The 27,260-nt window shown below is 39.8% G+C and overlaps 1 protein-coding gene across 5 annotated transcripts in view; it reads left to right on the forward strand.

Annotated features, from left to right (window-relative positions):
* SPAG9 (sperm associated antigen 9) overlaps window positions 1–27,056 on the forward strand; it is a 106,584-nt gene extending 79,528 nt beyond the window's left edge. For 2 of the 5 annotated variants that reach the window (XM_026654380.1, XM_026654385.2), the window contains 12 exons: window positions 1,325–1,552; window positions 2,130–2,325; window positions 3,330–3,452; window positions 4,071–4,151; window positions 4,704–4,771; window positions 7,662–7,810; window positions 9,337–9,508; window positions 10,535–10,648; window positions 12,675–12,713; window positions 13,603–13,779; window positions 21,301–21,438; window positions 23,792–27,056. In XM_026654380.1, coding sequence (XP_026510165.1) covers window positions 1,325–1,552; window positions 2,130–2,325; window positions 3,330–3,452; window positions 4,071–4,151; window positions 4,704–4,771; window positions 7,662–7,810; window positions 9,337–9,508; window positions 10,535–10,648; window positions 12,675–12,713; window positions 13,603–13,779; window positions 21,301–21,438; window positions 23,792–23,907 — 1,601 coding nt within the window. In that variant the 3' untranslated portion in view covers window positions 23,908–27,056. The remainder of the gene's footprint in view (window positions 1–1,324; window positions 1,553–2,129; window positions 2,326–3,329; window positions 3,453–4,070; window positions 4,152–4,703; window positions 4,772–7,661; window positions 7,811–9,336; window positions 9,509–10,534; window positions 10,649–12,674; window positions 12,714–13,602; window positions 13,780–21,300; window positions 21,439–23,791) is intronic. The other 3 variants (XM_026654384.1, XM_026654386.2, XM_026654381.1) reach the window with 2 other exon arrangements.
* The last annotated feature ends 204 nt before the right edge of the window (window positions 27,057–27,260 follow it).

The raw sequence follows: 27,260 nt of genomic DNA on the forward strand, positions 1-27,260 counted from the left end.
ATGATAAAAATACACTATAGCTGACATCGTAACAAACAACATAGCTGAGGGGAAACTGGGTTTAATCTTACATCAGGCCTGTGCCACTTTTCTATCACCTCTGATCCTGGAATTGGCCATTATCATAAGTTAGAGCAGCCCTTAACCACACAAAGGCAGGAATGTGACTTAATAGGACCAATAATCTGGCCCACTATCTTCCCATACTCCAGTTTAGAGGTAAACAGTCTCTTCAGTAGTGGGAGTATTCCACAGATCTCCACATTCAAAGTATGGTTCTAATTTTATTATATTTATTGAGCCCATAGAGATGTATGATACCTTTTACAGGAGACAATGAGATCCCTCCCCAAGGAGTCTTACCATTTAGCATTTAACCAAAGATCTAATTAAGAGACAATAGAGTGTGTAGGGAGGGCAAAGAAAAGTAGGTGGATACAACACTTCAGGAGGTGAGGTTGGTTGCTTTGTGTGCATCTTGTTAACTCATTTATAAAAAAAAAAATCTATTAAAAATTAGCCTCCAGTGGAGGGTTTGTGCTAGTAGGCTTTGAAAAAGCAAGTTCCTTTGAGTGGAGATTTGAGTGAGGCTGCTAACGTAGCACAGTAAAATCAAGGAGGTTTTTCCATGCAGGAGAGAGAGCCTGGAAGTAAGGTATGAAGGTGCATATGTGGAGACGAAGGGAGGGCATGTTTAGACATGATACTTTGGGAAGAATAGAATGTGCTGGAGGCTGTGTAGAAAGGCAAGTAGAGGAATGGAGTTGTGCAGACCTTGAAAGTGAAACAGGAAGATGAACTTGCTCTGTTGGAACTACTTCTTGAATTAGCCACCATATGATGATTCTTACTATTGGGATTGTCTTGAATGATACATATTTCAAACAATATATCATGCAAAACAAAAGCAACGTTCTTGCCTCTGGAAATGAGCAATTATGTGCGTAAATTTAAATCAGAACAAAGGGAATTCAATGAGGGTCTGTTAGCATTTTTCCCCTGTTATCAGCATCTGTTTCAATTCTACTTTTAACCTGACTGCAAAGTTTTGCTCAAACAGAAACCTGACGTACAAGGTACAAGCGTGCAGCACTTCTTTAAATCACTTTGTCCACTTTTAATTTAAAGGCGGCAGCTTGGTTTAAGATGCCTTTTCATGTTATGTGATTAAAGCAGGTTTTATAAGATGTTCTAGTCGTGTGACTCTCAGGCACTGTAGACTGTAAATATCTTTGTTTATTGTCTAACTTGGATCTTATTGCTTGATTATGCACTGTGTTTTACTGTATCCAAGAAATTACATGAAGCTTAATCTGCCTTTCAGGGGCTAGAGAAACGGATTATCCTGTAGGAGAGGAAGGGTCACAAGAAGCAGACTCCAATCAGGTGGACAAGACCTCTTTGTGTGGAAGTATGACAAGCAACAGCTCAGCAGAAACTGATAGCCTGTTAGGAGGAATCACAGTGGTTGGTTGTACTGCAGAGGGTATTACAGGATCTCTCATAACGCACAATGCTAATGGTGCCTCATCTGTGACAGATAAACAGCCAGGTATGAAAATATTCATCCATGTATATTTAGAGTTTTAAGTGGGAATACAGGGTAAGTTGTCAACAGCATCAAACCAAACTGAATAGACCTGTATTGAAGGAAGAAGAGGATGCTAACCTCAGCCTCTGGAGACCTGGTCTCCCACACACTTCTTATGTAACCCCGGGGAAGTCATGTAGTCTCTCTTTGCCTCAGATCCCAATCTGTAAAATGGTAATCGTATTAGTTCCCTACCTCACAGGGGTGGCAGACTAAATGCACCAAAGGCTGTGAGGTGTTTGGATACTATGGCAAGAGGGATAGTGTGAAGTACCTCAGATAGAGTAATAAAATAACAGACCAGAGATGGGTTGAGAGAAACCTGAAGAGAGCGTTCAGTCAAAAGCTGTCTTTTCATGTCCTTCAATTCCTAATCCTTTCCCATTTAATGGGGCTATTCAGTGGAATCCAAAGGAATAGTCTATCACATAGGGAAATAGAAGGCAAAGAATTAATAGTAATTTGCCCATGCACTTGCCACGGTGTCTATACAGAATGGTTTTCAAGTTAACTTTTAACTGAAATATTTGTTTCATAGAAACTGCAGCTGAAAGTAATGAGGTAGATGAAAACGTTCCAACGGCAGAGGAAGCAACGGAGGCGACAGAAGTCAGTGCTGGGTCAGGAGAAGATTTAGCTGATCCAGCCCAAACCGGAGTGTATACAGAGCATGTCTTCACAGATCCTTTGGGGGTGCAGAATACAACAGAGGGTTCTCCAGTATACCAGCCTAGGTACATGGTCAATGTCCACACCATTAAAATGTATTAAAATTCATAAATGTACCATTTTAGAGTACTATTGAGACAAAGGTTCATATACAGTATTTGTAAAGCACTTGAGGCCATCATTTGGAAGGCACTATATAACTGAAGGTTTCAGAGTAGCAGCCGTGTTAGTCTGTATCCGCAAAAAGAACAGGAGTACTTGTGGCACTTCGTTAGTCTCTCTAAGGTGCCACAAGTACTCCTGTTCTTTATATAACTGAAGTGTTTCTAGGTGTGTGTGCAGATTAAGCTTTACACAATAGTTATGTAGAATATCTTGCACTAGTTTCTCTAAAGTGGTCTCGCGTGAGAATGAAGAATAGTTTCAGTGCAACTTCATTACGTTTTCTACGCAGGTACCTCCAAAAGGGAGTGTGTTAATCTGTTTTTAACTATTTGTTCCTTTCAACCCACCATTTCAGCAAACTGCTGGTTTAGTATTGTTCAACACTTGGTGTACTCATTGATATCACACTTGCTCTATTATTCATGTCTGGCACTTGGCTCTTCAAAAGTGTATGGGAACAAATGTAACTTGCCTCTTTCTCAGTCCAGCCAACTGCTGTGCATTAGCTGTGGCAGTTGAGGGAAAACTTGAATGAGGTTTGTAGGCGTCATTAATAAATAAATAAAATTGGAACATCTGAGATTTTTCAAGGCCTTCAACTATTCACATGAAGTTCCACCTGGTGTGTGTGTTTGTATGGGAGCAGAATAATGGGGCTGAATGCAGTCTCTCATTCCTCGTAAGTGGTAGATATCCTCATGAAATAATTGACTCTAAAAAGGTATTCATTTCAGTCGTACAATTGGTATACTTAATGGGATTCTTACTCTGCTCTAGATATACTTATAATACACAGGATATTTAAACATTTAACAGCTTTGAATTTGGTGTCTGGGTTATAGTTTGAGCAGTCTGTGCATTTGTTTTCAGACTATTTTTATCACTTTACCATTGTTTTTCTCAGTAGTGAGTCGGACTTGTGTAAAGATGTGGTAGAATTGCCAAATGAGCAAGATCTAGTGAGAGAAGAAGCACAGAAAATGAGTAGCCTTTTACCTACAATGTGGCTTGGAGCACAGAATGGATGGTAAGAAAATGCTAATTATAAAACTACTAAATTAAAAAGATTAGGAGTCATTTTAAGCCTGCTTTCAGAAAGAGTTTAAATAGCAACCTGGGGGCGCCAAGAACTAAGATGAAGTGTGAGAAACCCACAAAAGGAAGAAAATTCTGAACCAAAGCTGCAGTAGTACCTTTCAGTATGCCTTATTGTATCTTGGCATTCTAGAACATACAGAATGTATCCTTCTGTAGCATAATATACTGTACTATGTACTGTAGGAGTTTAACAAATATATCTTTTTTCAATAACAAATTAAACAAAGTTATCTCTGACATGTCTTTAGAAAAGGCTTTCTTTTTATTGAAAGAAATATGGTACTATCTAAGGATTCTGTAGTGCTGAATGTCAGATCACTAGGAACATTTACTATCCCAGTTACAGGCTCTGTGGATAGATGTTCAGTAATGTTTTGGGCAGCCAGTGGGTTAGCTGTAGCAATGCTGCACTTTCAGTATGAGAGAATTTTTTCCCATAATTAAAGCTTTACCCTGGCCGAAATTGATTACAATTCTTGTATTGTCTGAGACATTAACATGGTCTTGAAGTATTCATGTTTAATTCATCCCAATTATGTCCTTGCAGCTTGTATGTTCATTCTTCAGTGGCCCAGTGGAGGAAATGTGTTCATGCCATTAAACTTAAAGATTCTATTCTCAGTATTGTGTAAGTTGCCTGAAATAATGTTTTGTAAATTTTGCTAACTTAAAGTGAACCTTGATTATAGATAGCATAATTACAATGTAGTTTAAGTAGATTTCCACTCTGAATTCATTGAGACGCTAGTTAAAAAAACTACATTTCTTTATTCTTTTGGGGAAGATGATGGAGAGGAGGGTTAAGTCAGCATAATGGGGAGCAGGGGAAATAAAGGGGATTTTATGGATACTGAAATATCAAGGGTATTTCCAGGTTTTGGGGACTCGTATAAAGAGGAAACTATCATTTTCCTAGAGATGCGTCCTCCTTACTTCGTAGCTAATGTATTGTTACTATCAGTTTTCTGTTTTCAGCCTGTGCGTCTCTCAGCCCCTTCTGTTCAATCAACCATATTCTAAAAATTAGAAAACTAGATATTTAAGAGCAAATGTGAATTTCATTTATAAAATTATGCTGAACTGTAAGAAATATTTACTGTAAAATGTCCTATTTATATTTTTATATTGATAATATGAATTAAACACTAATGATATACTTTTGCCTCCTTTCTTTTTCCAGACATGTAAAAGGAATAGTATTAGTTGCACTAGCTGATGGAACGTTAGCAATATTTCACAGAGGAGTTGGTAAGCATTCTGCTGAACGACCTTAAACAGAATCAATGACCGTACAGAGATGCTTCATGATAGAAACTGAGTAAATAAAATGTATCATTAGTGAATATTTTACTTTGAAAATGAATGCACTGAATTATCTGATTTTTGCAAACAGTGTTAATGCAACAAGCATTTCCAGTCTCTTTAATGTTTTGTGTACCTTGTCAAAAAACTAATTTGCTAGCATTTTGGTTGATGAAGTGTAGCATTAGATATGTTCAGGCAAACTTATTTTACAGTAATTAGGAATTCCCCTGTTCTCCCTTTCTTTCTAGTAGATAGCCAAGAACTTCTCCTACTTGGAATCACCACCATGGATCCTCACTCTGAAGTTCTTTTGAGCTGCCTCCAGGACTGTGGAGTAATTGAAATTTTGAATTATAGGTACAGTAAGTAAAGTGCATGCATTAAGCCAGTCGACCCTCTGCCTGTATCTCCATCATTGTTGTGCACCCCTTCAGTACAGATTTTTTCAGTCAGCTGGGTTGTCTGAACTCCATGTTAGTTTCACTCATGCCTGTCTCTACTTCAAGTTGTTCTTGCTTTTAAAAGAGAAAGGTAATATTATCTTGGTTTGTTTTGCCTTAGTTGGGTATTGTGGTATTGAGGCTGGTCTTCAGAGTCTTGTTTGTCATAGAATGCTTAATGCCCTTACTTGAAAACAGGGTTTGTCATATTTAGGCCCCCGCTATACTTTTGAGAACTGTATATATTAAACCTTGCTTATCTATTGATCCTGGCCACACTGTGTAGCTGAATCTAGTTCTTGTCAATAATCCATATTTTATGTTGTCACTATTCTTCCCACCTCTGAGCAATGAGATTGCTGCTTATTTCTGTCTTGTGCCAATTCTGATATATCAGGTCATAAATATAGAACAGTTTTTTACTGTCACTTATGTCCAAAGTTAAGGCTTTTTGAAAGTTGTTGTATATTTTTTGCCTTGAATCCTTAGCCATGTAAAGGCCACCATTCTGACTTGTTCTGCAAGACCTTTCTGTTAATGTCAAATGGTAGAAACCATCCATCAGTTCAAAAAACCTTTGCACCATAGAAGCACTAAAAATAACACTGGGAGTTAATATACTCCAATATATTTCCCTTTGAAATCAAAGGAGTCAGAAAAAAGTCTTCTAACTGGAAGTTGTCCTTGTCTTGTGAATTTCTGGAGGCTTTTTATTATCCAGTCTCACTTCATCAAGCTTGCATCTTCCTCTCTAGGTTTAGCAGTGCTGTAAATGTTTCAAATACATAATCCAAAGCTGTAAGTAATCTCCATAACAATTCATAACTGGTCTGTTGTCTGTCATAGAGGTCTATTTTTAGTTGCAGGCCCATGGTGGGATCAGTTTTTTCCTCTTGTTCTCCAATCTTTTCCTTAAAACATTCACATTGATTTATATCCTCCATAAACTTCAGTTTAGTCTTCCAGGCTCTTTGAGCATTTCTAAGACTTCCTTTTAGCAGGATAGCCTTTTTTTTTTCTAGCCATTATGTCGGCCAGAAGTCTTGACCCATCAATTATTTTTCCATAAAAATACATAGTTCTTATTAATGGCATTTGAGGAAAGTGAGGGCTTATTCTGAATTCTACAGAAACCAATCCACCGTCCTTCTGGTTTGTTGTTAAAACTCATTCATATTTTGGGCAGAAGATGGGAGAGCTGGGGAAGTCTCTATATACAAGCTATGTAACAAAAGCTACTTAATTATCAAAACAGAACAGACTTTAGGTTATTCTGCCCTTTAGTCATGTCCACAAGATGCACTATATACCCCTGCCTCTTTGTGAGCATTAGTAGTTGGTCATGGCTGCCAGCATTAACCTCTTTCTGATAATATTGTTTCTCAAAATCTGTATTCAAAATTCTCAGCCCTATCATTCCTGGACAGGCACTGTTCCTCTGTCTTCTGAGTAAGGATCTCTCTGGGAGATCTCAAATGGGAGAGAAGGGGGTGTTCCTTACCAGTAATTGGAATTCTCCTGTTGGATCATCACCACAGGTTCCTCACTTATTTGTTCTCTTCCTTGTGGCACTTTGGATCCTTGCGATCAGCTTCTAACAATATTAAGCAGGCATGCAGCACTGATGCAAATATAGGGAAAGGCTCAACTGGCTTGATACTGATACACTCACTTTAGTTACCTAAAATTCCAATGGCTACAGGGTCCTTGAGGGATCTCAAGTATATGTCAAAGAATGATGATCTTTGGAGGAGATTAACCTAGAGGAGAACTCCAGTTAATGGTGAGTGACGCTGTTGTATGTGCTATTTTAAAAAAAGGCATACAGATAGTAGGCAGCATTTAAAGATGTCATAGCACACTTTAGACAACAGAGGGGATAACCTCAGTGCATGGCCAGCATTTCCATGCTCAGTCAAACAGCTAATGTTCAGTGCTATGTGTAGGCTGTTGCTCATTGTACCTGTTATATGCCTATCCAAGCAAATGCATTTAGCAGTATCTGACTGCTTTTTAAAATGCTTTGGCATACTTTGACTGAGTCACTATGTACAATCTCATTCTGTAAGAACAAAAATTGCACTTATTTCCTTAGACAATAACAGTCCCACACTTAATTGTTGTTTCAATTTAATGGAAAGTATAACTGAATTTGAATTGACTTTTTAAATGAGCGTCTAACACTTTTCTAAAAGGTTTCAGATGAAGTGGGTTCTAGCCCACGAAAGCTTATGCCCAAATAAATTTGTTAGTCTCTAAGGTGCCAAAAGGACTCCTCATTGGTTTTTACTCTTCTAAAAGTAGAGACGTACCATTTTAAAAGCAAATATGTATGCAGATTAACTTCTGCAAATGAGCTTAACCTCTATGAATTATTCCTGTTTGTTTTAAAGATGGTCAGTGGGACTTGACAAACTATCACCTCTTAGACCTGGGCCGACCTCATCACTCCATCCGATGCATGACTGTTGTACATGATAAAGTCTGGTGTGGCTACAGGAACAAAATCTATGTTGTTCAACCAAAGGCCATGAAAATAGAGGCAAGTTAAAACAGTGTTTAGTTAAAGTATAATTAATTTTTGCCATTGTCTTTTTGTCTAAACACCCCCCCCCCACCCTTATCCATGAATCCTGAGAAGACACTGTTCATCAGCACAGAAACAGGCCATCATTAAGAAATTATCTTTCTGGAGAGAAATTAGTCAAATATCTTCTAAAATTCAAAGATAATATTTCACATTATGGTTTTAAAAAAGCAGCTTTTTTGCTTTGAGTATAAAACTTATCCCACATCTGTTTATAAAAGTGATTAAATTAATACACCTCTACCCCCATACAACGCTGTCCTCGGGAGCCAAAAAATCTTACCGTGTTATAGGTGAAACCGCGTTATATTGAACTTGCTTTGATCCGCCGGAGCGCGCAGCCCCGCCCCCTCGGAGCACTGCTTTATCGTGTTATATCTGAATTCGTGTTCTATCGGGTCGCATTATATCGGGGTAGAGGTTGTACATCAATTTTTGTGGAATCTGCATCACCAACACTTCCTCTCCCTGAACAGATCCTGTGAAATAAAACCTGATAACCAACCAGCTGCTGCAATGCCTAGAGGGGGAGCGCACAACACACTGCATTTTGTGGTCTTCCCCCCTCCATCAGCAGCCTCTTCTAGGATTTGGCTTTCCATACTTTTATTTCTAGGGGATGGATTTTTTTAACTTGTTGTATTAGGAGGGTATTTGCCATCTAGTTCAAGCAAACTTAAAATTTACCTAGAGGTCTATACTGTTGTTTCTGCAGTGCCCTACAGGTACATGGCATGTTTCATATACAGGAAATAGCCAACATAAGTGACTAGGGATTTTAGGTGCTTTAGTTTTTGGGTGCCTAACTTGAGAACACGCTAAAGGGTCTTGACTTTTAGAGGCTGAGTGCTCAGCATCTCTAGAAAACCAGGTTTCTTTAAAGTGTTTTCAAGTTGGGCTCCGAAAATCACTAATCACTCTGGAAATCTTGGCCAAGATCCTTGCTCAGAGCATCTTGCAATCTATTACCCAATACATGGGAAAAGGAAGTGAAGACTAGAAGGAATTGATGCAGCCTCATCCGAATGCTTATTGTTGAAGGTTGGCATGCATCTTGTAGCTCCAGGATTATTTGGTATGTTATATTTATTTCATTGTACACAAGAGGACAGATAGCAGTGGAAAGAGCCAAATACTTTTTAGGCAAATGTCTCAAACTGTACCAGCGAACCTAATAACAAAAATATAAATATATATGATCTCTCTGTCTCGCTCTCTCTCTCTCTCTCTCTTTCTCGCGCCCTCTCTCTAGATAGAAGGGTTGGTAGATTATAATGGCTCATAAATGGGGATGTAATAGCAAATGACTGTAGAGATGTATGTTGTGAGGCAACACTCTGCCAAGCCTTGACAAAACACTCAAGGCGAGGTTAGTAGACAGTTTATGGGAAAAGTTACCAATATGTATAAGATCTGGTTGAGAAGAGAGATCATCTTGTCTTTTTCGTGACCAATCTAATTCAAAGTACAATCTTCCATAGAAATCGTTTGATGCACACCCAAGGAAAGAGAGCCAAGTGAGACAGCTGGCCTGGGTGGGTGATGGGGTGTGGGTCTCTATTCGTTTGGATTCCACACTCCGACTCTATCACGCGCACACATATCAGCATCTACAAGATGTGGACATTGAACCCTATGTAAGCAAAATGCTAGGTAAGTTGCTGACTGTAATAAAATTAACCATAGTGTTTTTTCATTCCTGTTGCTACTTAGATCTTCTTTTTGTCTGCCATGGGTCAAACAGCTTGTCTCAACCAAAGAAGAAACTTAAAACAAGACATCAAAAGCCTACAGTGGCATGGAATTTAACTTCCCCAACACCTCTGATTCTAGTGTCCAAGTCAAACAGTCTAATACGGACTATAGAGAATCATGGTCCTTTTGGCTCAATCTCCTAATCTTAAGGACACTGCGGACAGCCATTAGGAGTTCAGAACTATTTAGGAGGACAAGCTGGTAGTGGGAAGAAGTGTATGAAGCCCCTGAGATTTTCCTTCCTAGTTCCCCTCAACTTCTGATTGGAACTGGGCCTAAGTTTTGCAGCCTGTAAATGTGGGAGGAGGCTGTAGGTTGCCTAGAAAAGTTGCCTTGCACTTATATGGGGAGAATACTGAGGCAAAACCTCAGATAATTTGCTTCTCATAAAACTGAATACCTGTTTTCTGATTTTGCTATCATTTTGTTTTTTCCCCACATAGCTTAAAATTAGTCTGAGATTTATTTCTGTATAATTTTTTTTTTAAACAAGAAACAGTATTGTTTTTTTAACTAGCCAGGAAAAATATGGTGTCAGAGCTCTTTGAACTTGCCTTTAAGTTAAATCCCTTGTTTTGGGTAGATCACTGCCTTTGCCTTGTAAACCCAGAAGCATTTTACTGTAATGTGCAGCATGAAAAAATCATGAGTCTTTAAAATTAACTGTTTATCAGTATAGTATTTTATTCCTTACAGAATCAAGATTAGACTAGAGAACAGGCCTGGAAATTGGCCCACATGAGTTCCCTCTCTAGATTGTGACACTCTGGACACAACCATTATGCCTTGGTTCTGTGTAAAAGGGAACATTTCCCCCATCTCACGTGGATGTTGACGTTATAAAATGCTCTGAGCTCTCTAGAAATCCAGATGATTATTATTGGTGCCCAGAATTTTTACTGAAGCACTTGTTTATTTTTTTAGGTACTGGAAAACTAGGATTCTCATTTGTGAGAATCACAGCTCTTATGGTGTCTTGTAATCGTTTGTGGGTGGGAACAGGAAATGGTGTCATCATCTCCATTCCATTAACAGAAAGTAAGTAAAATGTGAATGAATGTCTGTAACTGAATACCAAAAATGAAACTACTGTAGCAATAAGGCTAAAATATGAAGTGTTATCCATGGGTTTGGTAAAGTATATAGATGCATTCATCTCCGGGTTTGAATCTGCTCTAGGTTAGTAAATATCTGAGGGCTATTTAGCCTGCATAAAATGGATTGGTAGCATCTGGTCTATCTCCTAGCAGACATCTCTCCATATAAAACACTTCATCCCAAAAGGCACCTTTGGAATGCCATGGATTGAATGGACACTGGGACTTCTACCCTTAAAGAATGTAGGGATATTGGCAGTGATCTGTGTCCGTTTGATAGCACTGCCTGTGATGCACCGCTTGCGAATAGAGGATTTCAACTTCTCGATCATGACAATTTGGCACTTCCCATGAGCTCTAAATTCCACATTTTAAAACTTATTTTGGCAGTAAGGGTATAGTTAGCACAATTCGAAATGGCCTTGTTTTCTCAGAATCCATCACACAACCGATAATGTCTCCTTGGTGTCTACGACTAGAGAGGCAGTGAAACTGAGCTGCTTTTAAAGGCGTTGCACAAGGGCATATGAGTTGTAACCACATTCTTCAAATAGAGGAGTTCAGGTGGTGGGTAAAATTCAGACACTGGTTATTCAAAAAGTCTGTATGCTTAAAAAAATTAAAAAGTTGTGAACTTTTGCCATATGCTGGTGGTACATTTAAAAATGAAATACTTGCATTCTAGGAAAAGCAGTTAGCCTTTATAAAGGCTAATAGAACTACCAACCTCCCCTCCTCCCCCCACCAAGAAATAAACCAGTTAATTCAAACAGAAACAAGTCTTAAATGCTATGAACGACAATTTTGTCTTGAAACCCAAACGTCTGTTTAATTCATTCCCTAAAATTTTGATAAAAAAGAGCTCCCTGCCAGAGACTTCACTGATGAAATTTGGATCAAAGCTTTTAATAACAGAAAATGCTTGAACAAAGGTTTCTGAAAGGAAAAGCTGGCAACTTTAAATATAGTATTAATTGTGATGTTAAACATCTTACTGCATAAGGTTTTTAAGGTTTGACTGTAAATCAATCCTGAGGAAGAACTTTCTTTTAAATTTGCTGGTGGTAAATCTTCATGTTTTAATTCCTTTGTTGATAGCACATGCATTATGTTTCTCATACTGTTCCATTACATTGATCATCCATTAAATAAATGTTTGTTTTTTGCATTGCATGGGTGTATTGAGCAAAGACATAAATAGTTAAATCATGCTTCCAAAAATTAAATAGTTGCACTTAGTTTGTAGCAAAGTCAGTTTTTTAAAGTTTGGTGGGGATTTTCCTTTTTGAATACTGTGAACTTAAAAAAGGACCCTATCAATGCTGGTGTAGGCTTAATTTTAAGTCTATTAATGTTCTGGTTCATGGACACAATGATGCTTCTCTCCCTGCATTGTACTTATGAGTAGGCAGAATTTTGTAAATTTCAGTACCCTGCCATTGTAAATGTTCATGATTAGGAGGACACACCACATAGCTTGCTTGCATACACAACTACAAACAAACTCCGTCCCCTTGGTCTGTTGGTGAGTTGAGGAGCTGGACATCTTATCTAGCGCATAGTAATCACTTTCTAGAGCTGATGGATTTTTTTCAGAGTGAGGAAGAAATATTAAAACATTGTTTAATTATACATTGTTTTGCCCATCAGTTTTGATAGTGTCCATTTAAGAAAAGAGAGAAAGGGGAAACTTTACTATTTAATTATATAACTTAACAGTAACTAAAATGTCACTTTAAAGTGACATGGCCTTCGTTGACCATTTATCCTGAAACCATATAACAAGATATTGTTCTTGATTACTTTTACTGAATCTTCTTTAACTAGGTTTTTTAACTTAAGTTAGGAGCTAAAATCTAAAATTCTATCTTATCAAATACTCAAATATGAGAGTGGCAGGTTCTCATTAATCCTTCTCCTCTACTGTCATACCTATCCATTTCCCCTTTCCTCCTTTCTCACTTTAGCTGTAATCCTCCACCAGGGACGTTTACTGGGGCTGAGGGGTAAGTGCAGATCCTGAACAAAAATCTATTTTCAGGCTTCTAATAGCCACTTTGAGGCTGTTTCCCACTTCTATAGATTGACCCTTTGTATGTTCCTCAATGTTTTTCCACTCAGTTACTGCATTGCAGCAGTTTTATGTTTGCTAAATGGCCACCAATCTGCTCAGCAGTTTAGTGTATCATCCTGTGTTGCAGCTGAACTTTCATACCGACTTTGTTTTTCTTCCAGCAAATAATTTGATACCATATCTCATAACTTTGTCATTAATCCACATCGTTGACTTTGTCTCATTACAAATCACATTTCTTTCACTCCTTTGATAGTCTTTGGAATGGAGATGGCTTGTCTGTCTAGCATGAATAAGCAGCACTTTTCTGTCAGTGGATTTTAAATCACCCCAGCAAAAACTAAACCGTGTTTATAATGGTGTAGCTCCTTTATGCCCACAGCTGACTATTTTTAGTGGGGTTTGTGCTGGCAATGGGATACCCTATAATCACAGATGCTAAGGAAATCTTCCTTTAACATTTTAATTGTTATACATTTGAATGCTTTAGGATTTGTTCATTGAGACATCAATTAGATGTATTATATATTAAAGATATTTTTCCCTTATGAATTTAGTGGTTTTTTAAAAAGTAAATCTTAAGACAATTATGCTAGACGAATAAGAATCCTACTCCATTTTGTGATGTACTTCAAATAACCAAGCATGCAGTCTTATTTTTTCTTTCCAGCTCTGTCCTGAATTGGCATTTCTGCCCTTCTGTTCCATTTTATCTGAATTGGCTTTAGCTTTTAGATAGTACCATAAGGTTACTTAACAAATAACCACTTCTACAGACTGAAATTTCAAGTGGAAAACATTTTTGTTCTTTTCTTTTACAGCTAATAAAACAGCAGCAGGCTCTGGAAACCGTCCTGGGAGTGTTATACGTGTATATGGGGATGAAAACAGTGATAAAGTGACTCCTGGAACATTCATACCATATTGTTCAATGGCACATGCACAGCTTTGCTTCCATGGGCACCGTGATGCTGTTAAATTCTTTGTTGCAGTACCTGGTAAGCTCTGTATTCCTGTTTTTAAAATGCGGGGTTTTGCCTTTTTTAGATCTCTGCTCAGTGGATGCAGTGTTGAGACAGGCGAGGCCAATGTGAGGGGAAAACCTCATGTTCAGAAATGGAGTTAGGATTCTAGGCTTCAAATCATAGTGCATTTGGAGGGAGACCTCCTTGCTTCTGAGACAGTGGGTCAGCATTTCAGTTCAGAAAGCCCCACCCTGTTTAATGGTATGAGAATGGTCTTGGGCGGTAGTTGAGAAAATGCCTTGCTTTCATCTGGGAGGAGATGCCATGCAGTGGTGAAGAAGGGAGGACTTGAGCACTTCGCTATTAAAAAGGTAGTGAAATGAAAACTAGATGATTACAGCTGTAATGTAAGAATTTGGCACTAGCTAGCCCAGTTCCTGTCATCAAGGAACATTCTGTATGAATGAAGCACAATTGATAGAGAATGCTCCTATTGTAAAAAAAAATCTCGGTTCAAAAAGCCAAGCACGCTTTTTTAGAAACTAGAATGCCAGATGCATGCCCTTATTGAATGTGCATGCGCACAGACAAGTTGGCCCCAGGAAGGCAGAAGTTAGATCATTTGCTTCAAAAGGTGACGGTACTTTGATGATATGTAAAGAATTGCAATTGCTCTGCTCTTTTCTAAAGTCTCTGTTGAAAGTGGATTTAAATGTTGTACTGAAACGGAATTAGCTTTACATTTAAGTGTCTAGTAACCAAACTAGACTGGTTGCATTCTTTAATTTCCAGTAAGCAAATGATTGCTACCTAAAATCAAGTAACCTACATCAATTTTTCCTGTCCCTAAAACATGAGGGGTTAAAACACAAGATATGTGCAAATATAGTCTACCCATGTCTTGCTTCAAGCCTTTCATGAGAAACTGAACCTGTTTGGATTAGATGTTCCTTAGAAAGAGACTATTTATTCACTGGTATTCCAGTTTGCCTTAGACCATTTCTCTTCTCCTATTTAGCAACAAGTTTACTGTCAGCATTATAGCTCTACCAGTCAGGAAGCAGCAGGCATGAGTTGACAAGTGAGCTGTTAAACAGAGGTCTTTTTCTGTCTGTCCAATTGGACTGTTCAGGTAGAAGTTGAAATTCTATGAGCACTGGTCCCTATGTGTTTTCCACAGATGGGTACACATGCACCTGAGACCAGAAAATCTTGCAAGTAGTGTCTCTTGGTCCACACCTGCACCCTGGAGCCTGCCATGCTCAGTACTGAGGGTATAAAGGGAGGTGCAAACTGACTGCCTCTCCAGTTCCTTCTTATTGCCACATGGCCTGAGTTGGAATTCTCTGTGTCTGAAGCTAACTTTGCAGGATCTTTATCTGTAAACATAATGGCATATAGATTTTAGTGGTTTTGGTAGTCTCTTTATAATTAGTGTAAATTAGTTTTTCTCACTTCAGGGACCCTCTCTATTTCCCTCCTTACGGGAAGGACTATGCCCAGAATTCTGGGGTTCAAGAATTGTTTTCTGTGCCTTGCTCCTTCTCGGCCAGTGATGACCACCAGTGCTGTCTTTGCTGCCTTGGGGAGGCCCATATCTCCTCCAAGTGCAGTATCTGCTGCTGCTCCTCTCCCCAGGCCCAAGTAAGATGAGAGCAAGTACCTTATGTAGAAAGCCATGAGACCCCAGTCGGATCCAGACTGGGGAGACACCCCCCCCAATACATTGGCCTCAGCCCTCAAGCATCTCCACTCTGAGCACGAGCTCCAAAGCAGAGGCCAGATCTGATAAAACGAAAGACCTGTTGTCTCGAGCTTCTCATGAAAGTAATGGATACTGACACAGAAACAGATCCCTTTCAGGTCTGCTCCCAAGAGAGGATCTCTTCTGACTCCTTCCAGATTGGGTGAGTTCTCGCACTCAGGTCCTTAAGACTTAGATCCACTTAATCCTCCTGACCGCAAGGATCCAATGGTACCAATTCAGTGCCAGCTAGTAAGCCAAAAAATAGGCATCACCAGCACTGGCCAAGAGCTCCAAATGGGACTCTTCTCCAACTGGGTACCAGCCCAATCTCATAAGGACCCACCAACTACTAAACCTGTGGATGTACCTGTTCCGACGGTACCAACTACTGGGACTCCTCATGCTCAGGATGGACTGAGAGTTAACCTCCCTGGAGGATATCTTCGCCCTCCCATAGCCACAATCTGCTCTGCTTTCAGGTCCAGTCCTTCTCAGGGACATTTCAACACCAGAAAAGGATCCACCTTGAACAAGAGCTACTCTCCTGCTCTGTCCACAAGCTGGTGTCTCCATCCACCAGCATCTACAGTACCACAGATGGAACCGGATCTGACTGATTCGTCAGCTAAATCTGATATTCAGGACAAACCATTGCCTCCACAAAGGACCAGACAGGGCTTCTAGACTGTCCTGAATCCATTCTTTGACCAGATGATTACCCTCCCAGCAACTGCTAGTACCTGATGCCTCGGGATTCTCCCTCAACTAGCCTTCAAACCATCATACTGGCCTTGATGTGGTCCATGGATCACGATGCACAACACCCTGGATCCATCCAAGAGTTTCACCAGCCCTCTTCTCCTAGGCAACAGCAACTGTCTCCACCAGCATATATGGAGGAGGAAGACAACGTTGAGCTGGATCTACTGGTACCAGGGTACTGGCAGGCATCTCCTCCTCCCCCGATGAAGCAATCACCCCATCCCCACCTGATACCCACAGACAATACCAAACCTCTCGCAGTGGGTGGCAACTGAACTTCAGATCCCACTTGAGGAAGCTCATGACACAGAGCATAAGTTCTTGGACATACTGTAAACCACTGGACCCAGTCACATAGCGCTCATAGTAAATGAGACTATTCTGCAGCTAGCCACAGTGATATGGCGCATACCTGCATCATACACACCTGTTCTCCAAATAGCTGAGAGATATGTCCCTCCAAAAGGGGCAGAATATGTATTCACTCACCCGTGCCCCCAGTTCCCCAGTAGTACAAACAGCCCTGGAAAGATCCAGGCAACAAGATGCCCCCTGTGGACAAGGGCACTAAACATCTTGACCTTCTTAGGAGGAAAGTGTTCAGATCAACCAGTCTCCAGTTTAGAATCACTATCTTCCAGGCCCTGTTAGTAAAGCGTGATTTTATGAACTATTTAAAGTTCTTGGAGCTTAAAGATGAATTCCGCAGGAGGAAAGAGCCCAATTACAAACCTTTGTCGATGAGGGTAGACTCATGGCAAAAACTTCACTTCAAGCCACAGTTGATGTGGCTGATGTCGCATCTATAGCTATAGCAACTCAATAGTACTGAGGCATAAATTGTGGCTTCCCTCTTCGGGGGTCCCCAAACACCATCAAGGTTGTCCTTTGACAGAACTAACAAGGAGTCTGGTGGCACCTTAAAGACTAACAGATTTATTTGGGCATAAGCTTTCATGGGTAAAAACCTCACTTCTTCAATGCATCTGAAGAAGTGAGATTTTTACCCACAAAAGCTTATGCCCAAATAAATCTGTTAGTCTTTAAGGTGCCACCAGACTCCTTGTTGTTTTTGTAGTTCCAGACTAACACGGCTACCCCCTAATATTTGATAGAACTAATCTCTGACAAAAAGACAGATGAGTCTTTACACTTTTTAAGACTCCAGGACAAGCCTCTGCTTCCTGTGCATGTATACCCTGGTCTGGAAGAAGACCTACCATAAACCGGTATATAAACCAAGGTTTCTTCCACAGCCTCTCTGTCATTGACCAATATGAAGTGGCAGAAGTTGCAAAGACCAAGATATGCAACTCCATCCACCTCAGTGTCAGCCACCTGACCTCAGCCACCAGGTAAAGGTTACTTTTGATGGAACACTCAGGAGTTGCGAACCATCACAGATGCCATTTCCTGCACAGCATTATTCACCCACAACTGGAGGGCTATAATCATGGACAAAAATGGATCATATGTAGTACTCATTTGGCTACCCTGTCAAGATTCTTTCTCTGCCTCCCCACAAACCATCTTCCCAGCCCTTCTTTAGGGATAAGTCTCATGAGGAGATCCTCTGACAAGAGGTGGACACTCTCCTCGAGTGAGGGGCTATCGAGCAAGTGCCACCTCAACATCAAGGGAAAGAGTTCTACTCTTCATATTTCGTAGTTCCCAAGAAAGGATGGAGGCCCATTCTTGATTTGCATCAACTAAATATTTTTATTTACAAATTCTGCATAGTTATGTTGGCACTGATAATTTCATCTCTGAAAGAAGACACATGGTTTGTGGCTCTCAGCATGACAGATGATTACTTTCATGTGAATGTTCACCCATGGCACAGACGGTTTCTCAGATTTCTAATAGGACAGGAACATGACCAATTCCAGGTACTCCTGTTTTGTTTGGCAACAACACTCAGGGTCTTCACAAAGGTCTCCTCAGTGGAGGTGGCACAGATGAGACAAAACTGCTACACCATCTTCCGAGATGTGGACTTGCTCCAAACAGGAAGATCCAGCTGCAAAGTTCATCTTTGCTTTGCCTCCTGGCATCAGGGCCGGCTCCAGGCACCAGCGAAGGAAGCAGGTGCTTGGGGCAGCCAATGGAAAGGGGCGGCCAATGGAAAGAGGCGGCATGTCTGGGTCTTCGGCGGCGGGTCCCTCCTTCCGTCTCGGAGGGAAGGACCGGCTGCCGAGGAATGAAGCGGCACAATAGAGCTGCTGCCGAATGTGCCTATCTATCTATCTATCTAATTTTTTTTTTTTGCTTCGCCGCTTGGGGCGGCAAAAAAGCTAGAGCCGGCCCTGCCTGGCATCTTTGGGAATCTGCATGAACACAGAGAAGTTTACTGACTCTCAGACCGTAGACTTAATAGGAGCGATCCTAGCCTTGACCTCAGAAAGGGCATGCCTCCTTATGGACAGATTCGAGGTCATGAGCAGCCTGATAAGACATCACTCACAGACCTCCAACTACTGTCAAGGTCTGTCTTTCCCTACTAGGCAACATGGTCTCTTATACTTAATGCTGTTTGACAGGCTTTATCTCCATTGCCTAATTGCCTGGCTTTGGTATTTTTACTTGAAAGACACAGTATGAATACCGAAGTGACAGTCCCCACCAATGTCAGGGCTTCCCTTGCCTGGTGGATGAACCCAGAGCAAGTGCGTGCTGGAGTCCCTTACCTTCCTCCCACATCTGACACAATCATAATCACGGAGGCATCCCTCATAGGCTAGGGAGCCCACATGGGTGACCACACAACACAAGGTACGTTGACACCTTCAGAGGCCAGAATGCCCATCAGTCTGGAACTAAGAGCAGCCAGACAGGCCTGCAATGCATTCCTCCCACATACACGATCCCGACATGTCCAGATGATGTCGGACAACTTGATGACGGTCTTCTGTATAAACAAATAAGGAGGGATGAAATCTCTTCTGTGCATAGAGTTGATCCTCTTAGGGAACTGGTGTATCTGGAATCACATCACACTCTGTGACATACCTCCCAGGTGCACAAAACTCGGAGGTGGACAGTCTCAGCAAGCACTTCTCCACTGACCACAAGTGGGAGATACACAATTCAATGCTAAATGAAATCATCACTCAGTGGGGATTGCCATCTTGGGACCAATTCGCCTCCCAGACGAACAAGAAACCCAACATGTATTGCTCCAGAGCAGCCACTAAGTTGGGACTCCCAAGAGTGGTGCCCGTCTACTATCCCGGACAGACCACCTGAGGTACACTTTTCCTCCCATTCCACTGCTACAACAGGTTCTATAGAAGATTCATCACAACAAAGTGCTAACTGGCCTAGGTATTTCTGGTTTCCTGGACCCTCCTGCACATATCAACCCATCTTCCCATCATATATGACCCTTCCCAGATCTGCTAACTCAAGTGAATGGCAGGATTAGATATCCCCTCTTCACCGTATGGCCTGGTATTTGGATGGGTGTCAGACCTGGAGTGTTCACATTAGAGACCATTCAAATCATTCTCAACCACAACAGAAAATTCTCCACCAGAAAATGCTATCAAGGTAAATGGAGACGTTTCTCTCCTTGGGTGCAACAAAATCAGTTATCTCCAGAAACAGCAGGTATTCCTGCTATTCTAGATTACCTCCTTGCTCTCATGAAGTTGGGCCTGTTCTTTAGCTCCCTGCAGGTCTCCCTGGGACCAGTCAATGTCTTCCATACTCAAGTAGAGGGCTATTCTATCCTTATTCACCTAATAACAACCAGATTCCTGAAGGGTCTCACTAGGACCTTCCCACCAGTAGTGAAGCTAACACTGCAAAGGAATCTCAATCTTATATTTTCACTGCTTACCAAGCCACCTTTTGAATCACTGGAAACATGCTCGATGTCCCACTTATCCATGAAAGTTGTCTTCCTTGTCACCATCATGTCAGCCAAGAGGGTGAGCAAGCTGTGGGCACTTCTGGCTGACCTACTATATGCTTTTTTTCATAAAGAAATTTTCGTCTCCACCCGAAATTCATCTGCAAGGTAATTTCAGAGTTACATATAAATCAATCCGTTAACTTACCAGTATTCTTTGCAAAGCGTTCTACCTGCAGAGTACGAAATCAATTAAAAAAATGCCAAGACACTTGCTATAACAGAGCAAGAATGCAAACAAGTGGTATCCACTCAGAGACTAAGTGGATTTTTGGTTGTATGCTCCTTTGATATCAGCGCATCTCCCTTCCCTGGATGAGGTGAGCTCCCATTCCACTAGAGCGCAGGCAATCTCAGTGGTATTTCTTCAAGAAATGCCTATGCTGGACGCCTTGTAAGGCAACAACCAGGAGCTCCAGCTACACCTTCATTACACTTTAGTCCAAGCCTCTTCTGAAGATGCAGCCTTTGAAATGGCAGTATTACAGACATCTGCACTGTGTGCATCCTCGCATCCCCCTCCTATTTGACTACCTCTTACCTGTCACTTGTGTGAAATACACATAGAGACCAGCACTCGAAGAAATGGAGGTTACTTATTTGTAACTGGAGGTTCTTTGAGGTGTATGGTCCCTATCTGTATTTCACTACCTGCCCTCCTTCTCCTCTACCATGAATCCTGTCATGATCTAAAGCAGAGAAGTAACCGGAGAGGCGGTCCATCCGCTCCTCTCTTTATAGCCTGAGTGCTGAGTATGATGAGCTCCAGGGCACAGGCGTGGATCAACAGACACTACTTGCAAGATTTTCCAGTCTCAGGCACGTGGTACGCACACATACCCACATGTGAAACACAGATAGGGGCCACTCATCTCAAAGAGCTTCCAGTTACAGGTAAGTAACCTTTATATCTCACATCTCTTTAAAGAGTTAGGGAATAATCTTAGCATGGCCAGCATTCTGTCTCTTGCTAATGGGGTCTAGCATCAAGGCTGCGAGTAGCTGAATGCATGGTTGGCCATAAAATATATGTCTAGCAAAGCCACTGCACTATTAGTCTCTAATCAGTTACTTGAAGAGTTCTCATATTCAAGGTGCTGAATAAAAACAATGTTTTTTTTCTGAAATACAGGTCAAGTTGTTTGCCCAGCCAACAGTGGTGGAGCAGAACTATCAGGTGATAAATCTGCCCAAGAATTCTTCAGCCAAACTCCCTTAAAATCTATGTTGGTGATAAGTGGAGGAGAGGGCTATATTGACTTCAGGATGGGTAAGAAGTTGGATCTTGCAAAATGTGTTTTCATTACCTTTGTATAATGCAGTAAAAGTGCTTTATGATAGTTAATGACTTGATCTATTTTCCCATTTAAAAGCTAAATCTGTTATGAGGCTTCTAAGGAAGGGGACAGTAATTTATGAATGTTTCTGGTATCTAAATTTGTTTGGATAAATATTAGCTCTGCATGGATTTAATATAAGACCGAATTGAAACTGTAACCATGTTCTTTGCGAGAATGAGTTATTAGTCTTAATGCCTTTCATCGAGAAGGATTTCAGAATGCTTTCATACATTTAGATACACTGTAGTTCATATATTAACTATCTAGGAATCCCTTCACTCACCCACTTCTGAAATGCAGCTACACTACCTAAGCTAGAAGAAACAGGACTTTATTTGGGGAGTGGCAGAAGTCTTCCTTGGAGCTGTGCTCCGGCTCTGCTCCAGCTCCAGGCAAAAACCTGCAGCTCCACTGCTTCGGAGCTGCTTCAGCTCCGGGCTCCGCTCCAAAGCCCTGTTTTTATTAATGGGCAAATAAGTCAGTGATACATATGAACTCGGGCTGTGGAAAAGTGGAGGAGAGATGGATAAAACAAAAAGATTTTAGTTAAGTCTTTGTCAAGGCTAATGCAATCTGCATACAAATATTCATTCAAGCCATGAGTCATGTTACTGTATTTCTTGGAGTACTTTGACAACAAGGAATTAAGTCCTTTTGTGTTAATATCTTACATTGCTGGAGCATGTGCCCTTGTCTTAATTTATATTAAACTGTATTTTTAAAGATTACATGAGTCTTTGTCCAGAAAAATGTTCAAGTTTCCTTTATAAGAAAAAAGGAAAAATCAGTTCAGATATATACTTGCCCTTTTTTTCATACAGAAGCTTGTAAAGGTTCCTGTTGTTCCAGTAACACACTTGCATTGATCCAACCTGTATTGACTTGGTGTACGTTTACCATATAAACAAGAGTTTACTTAATCAAAAGCCTTTGCTTTAGGAAAGAAATACATGAATGAGAAGCGTAAGAGTTAATAGGTGTAACCACTACAAAGCAGTTAACAATGTACAACCCCTTGCCCCTTCTGGCCAAAATTATAAAATCAAATCAAAGTAAAAAATTAATGTACTGCCCTGCAAATGGAGAATTTAGTGAAAAAGTGTGGCTGATAATCTCATGATTGATGGATCTAGTTTTGACTGCTTCACTTCCAGCACTTTTTTACATCTCTCTAATATAAAGTCAAAAAATCTTCTCAAATTCCATGAAGACAGCGCAATTTTGTAGCACACTACTATCTGGTGTAAAACAGTAACATACAACTGAAGATCAATCTAAAGATGCAGGCAATGTTTAGCTTCCTAAGTCATACTTCGATTTAATCAGTCTAACCTACCCAGACAACCATTTCAAGCCTTTCTAATGTTTTCATCATGTTCCCACATCACCTGGATATATTAAAACTCTTCTGTACAGATGTCACATACAAGCTACAGTGAGGGCTATATGCTGTAGTGGGTTAGTGTGTTGGCCTGTTACCTGTAAACAGACTTCAGAGGGTAGTTCAAGTGGTCTAGGCCAAACCTCCATTTATTCATACGTATTGCAAAATCACTTGTTTTGCCATAACTGGTTTCTGTTCAAGGGCATCCGTGCAGCACTGGGGGGTTAATGCAGGTTAGGACTGAGGTACAGTGGTTGAGTTGTGAGACAAACTAATGGTGTGAAGCAGTTAAAATGAGAACAAGTCATGAGAGAGGAAAGACTAAAGAATTCACAGCAGACTTTAAGTGTTACAGCTTCTGTACAGATTACATTAACATTTCATGGTGACAGTTTGCATTCAGTTTCTACTCCTAGGTCAGAGAAGCATTTTATGTATCCGGATGCTTGGCTCTGTTTATTTGGCTTGTATGTCTGCAAGCTCTTCCTCTCTGTTGCAGTCCCACTCATGTCAACACTTCTGCTTGGGTGATATGCAGGGTAAACGTTGTGTCCCTTTTCTACTTTGCTTTATGTACCCTAGCATCAAACCTTAGATTAGCAGAAAATAAATGAAATGAGACATTTATCAGTTACAGTTAACTTAGGCCAGGGCTAGTATTAATAAATATGGTCTTCAGAATGCACTATTGTGGAATATTTGTAGTGCAAGTTTCCAGCTTGCTAACTTAGTTTTTTTTGTTAAGGGTTTTGAATCTGCTGTGGCTCTAGAGGCAGATGGCAACGGTCTTTTATTGTGTATTCTTGCCTGTTACCACACTGACCCTTCCTGGTGTATAGTGCTAAGACCAGTTTATTTTCATTGGTATGTTCAGCTGAATCTAAGTTGTCGTTTCTCAGGTGATGAAGGTGGGGAATCTGAACTTCTTGGGGAAGCTCTGCAACTTGAACCTTCTGTCGCCAAAGCTGAGAGGAGTCACCTGATAGTGTGGCAAGTAATGTATGGCAATGAGTGAACCCACTAAGAAGCAGCTGGAGACTGAAAAAAGGCTTCTGCATGTTTTTTGGTTTTTTATTTTTGCGGAATCTGTTTCACTACATGGTGTTGAAGCATTTCTTTGCTGTTTAACTTTATATTGCAAATCTGTCAGACCGTAACAATACAGGAATTAGCTTGTGCTGTTTTACTGCACCAGTGTTACATAGGTAAGATCAGTATAATGAAAAAAATCAGTGTTTCATTTCTCAAAACTGGTGACCACTGGTAAGCAATCCAGACAGTTTACTGTACCACAACAATCTAATGTAGTTCACTTCTTTTGCTAGTGTCACTCTCTATCACTAATTGAGTTAAACTTCATTACAACTGAGATTAATTTATCTGCACAACATATTGAGTGAAACAGCAAAGTTATTCCCAGTGTATTATAACATTGACAAACTAATATCAGATGAATTATCAAGATTCATGTCTACATTCAGTGAGGGCTAAAGTGAATTGTAAATTTTAACTTTTATTTTCAAACCTGACAAATCTTGTTTATATAGTGTATACAGTTTTGTTTGTGGTTTTCATCAAAACTTCTGGGGAAAGAGGGGATTGTATAGAAGAACTTAAAACAACAATATTTAAATAAAGTTTCATGTTTGACTGCTGAAGAACTCTAAAGTTTGAGAACTGCTACCCTCAATAACGAATAGTTTGGAGAACAGTCTTCTCACTTTTTCCTTGTCAAATGGCAACATCTCAGTAATTTCCAAAGGACACTTAGACATTGGGATGATTATAAAACTGAAAAGTTGTAAAATCCTTGAGCAGGGGATACATTCATTTTCTTCATGACTTAAATCCATATATCTTTTCTTAGACCCTAGAGCAATCTTCTCTGCCTAGCTAGTCAAACTCATGAGTAACTGTTATGGAGGTTAGAGACCTCAAACAGAGCAAGAGAACTGACTACAAAAAAGAAAATACATTCTGCCCAAATGAAATTGCAAAGGAACTTCAGCTCTGTAATTAGGCAAAAAACACATAATTGTTAGTTTCATACCCCTGGTTAGGTAGTGAAATACTATGTTATTTAGAGAGAAGAAAAACACATTAACAGATTAAGTAACATGAAGATTGAATTAACTGACAGAAGCCAGGAGAGTCTAATATCAAGGCGGACATTCTGTCTACTCACCATATATTTTTTTAACCACAATAGAGTGAGTTCAGGATTGAGTGTCTTCCTTTTGCTTTGAATTTCCTGAGTTGGTATCAAAACTGAGTTGAACCCTTTCTATAGAGTTTCTGTAAAATGTATAACTCTTAGCCAGGATGTTCCTTAATTTAGTCTCTGAAAAACAGACATTTTTTTAAATCTGAACATTCAGCACGTATCCCCAAAAGACTGGGACTGTCTGAGCAATCTGTGACGGAATGGAACAGTTTCAAAGGAATAAATATAGACAAACTTTTTTTAAAACTGCCTAAACATTTTTATGCAATAGGAGCAGTTCTGGTCTATCAGGCAAACATGTTTATATATTTTTCTTAATTTTTTAAAAGAACACATTTAGCTGAGGTCTATTGTGTAAATATATATTTAGGCAGCTTTTTTCAAATGCATATCATATCTGATAAACCAGAAAAACTCCATTCAGGTCTATTGGTTAGATTTATATGTATAAATACTTTTTAAACAGCATATTTTGTACACAACTGTTCCACTCTCGTAAATATGTATTTAGGACATAGGCTATGTAGTAAAAATCCTTATTAAAAATGCCTAATACCTTGGTAGTGTATTTTCTCTCCAGAATGCCAAACGTGATGAGTGTTATTCACAAATCACTTTCCAAATTTTCATTTTTAAAATCAATCTTGAATTGCTTTGGCTTAAATATGAAATCTGGGAACTTAAACCAAAAAAAAAAAGTACATAAAATCAGACCGTCTTAAACATTGTTATAAGAAAGCCCTATTTAAAAATATATATATTTAGATTTGTATGCTGAACTTCAAGCACATTTGAGTTATATCTCATGAAATTGGTGTCTGAGAAAAATGCTGACTAAACTTTAACAGTGATGCAAACATCACTACAACTGGTGCAATTTTATTGCTCCTCCTGCCATCTTTCCTTTTAAATTTAACTTATTGGCTATTTGGAAAACATTCTACAAGCATTACGCGCCAATGGATTTTCACATTCACGTATTCTCAGAACGAACGCACAATTCTGTTCCTTAAATCTTGTATAGCATTTTATTTGTAATTATTAATGAACTGTTTCTCTGAACTGCTTCACTGCTGTCAAATAGAGCAGATATGTCTGGCAAGTGCATACCTAGTCTTTTTTGCCCAATCTGGTACACTGTGCCATTCTATTCACTTCAATGGACCAGCTCTTGCAAACGGCTGGAGAGACAGAAGTGTCTGTCCAATAGTGGAGGGGTTTTAAAGGAAACACTGCCTGTCACTACAGTACAACTGTGGGTGTAGAAGAGGGGGTTGCACACTACTCTGCATTTTCATTTTAAAATTTATCCCCTGTTCTAAGGAACAGTAGGTTAAGGGCGTACTTATTCTCCTCACAATGCACTGGGATGTCTAAATTCCAGATCACTTTGAAAGGTGGGTAAAGCACGCAAAACCCCCATGCATCAAGATGACAAACTCCTAAAAATCTAAATCTCAAGAATGTGTTTATGCATCACAGACTTGTGGTTTAAACGCCCTATAAATAGGAATGGATTTCTTGATCGCGACAGCTTGTTAATAGTTTGAAAACATTTCGAGCACAAAATATGCAGCACAGTACTTGTCTGGATAAGTGTGTTTGCATGATAAAGGTAAAATGACTTCTATAAGCTGCTGTATTGTTAATTTCTTGTAAAGGTCTTCCTGCGTTGGATCAGATAGAGCTGGCAGAGTGTAGACACTTTATCATAGGCTGCCTTAGTAACAAACAAATGTTAAATCTGTTTTATTATACTAACTGTTCTAAAGAACGTATGTCTTTAAAATGGTGTGTAACTGAATATTTATTTCCATGTGAGTATTATAAAAGTTACCAAAGGATTAAACCTGATTTAGCACTCTTGTAAGTGACCCTGTTGAGCTGGGGTCTTGTAAGTGACCCTCGTCTGTAAAATGAGACACACAGTAAAAAAAAAATAAAATACAGCTCTATGCGGAAGTTAAATATTTTTTCTAACAGGGTTATGCCATATTGTAACGACATATGTTGCACCTCAGAGCATTTTTCTATACACTAAATGTCTGTCCCATCCTCTAACAAAATTAAAGTTTCCTTTATTAATTTTGTTGCACATTTCTCAACCTTTTAAACCTATTTTAAACATTTTATGGTCTGTAATT

This window comes from Terrapene carolina, unplaced genomic scaffold (assembly GCF_002925995.2).
Source record: "Terrapene carolina triunguis isolate 2854851 unplaced genomic scaffold, T_m_triunguis-2.0 Scaffold192, whole genome shotgun sequence".
In the NCBI taxonomy this organism is placed as follows: domain Eukaryota; kingdom Metazoa; phylum Chordata; order Testudines; family Emydidae; genus Terrapene; species Terrapene triunguis.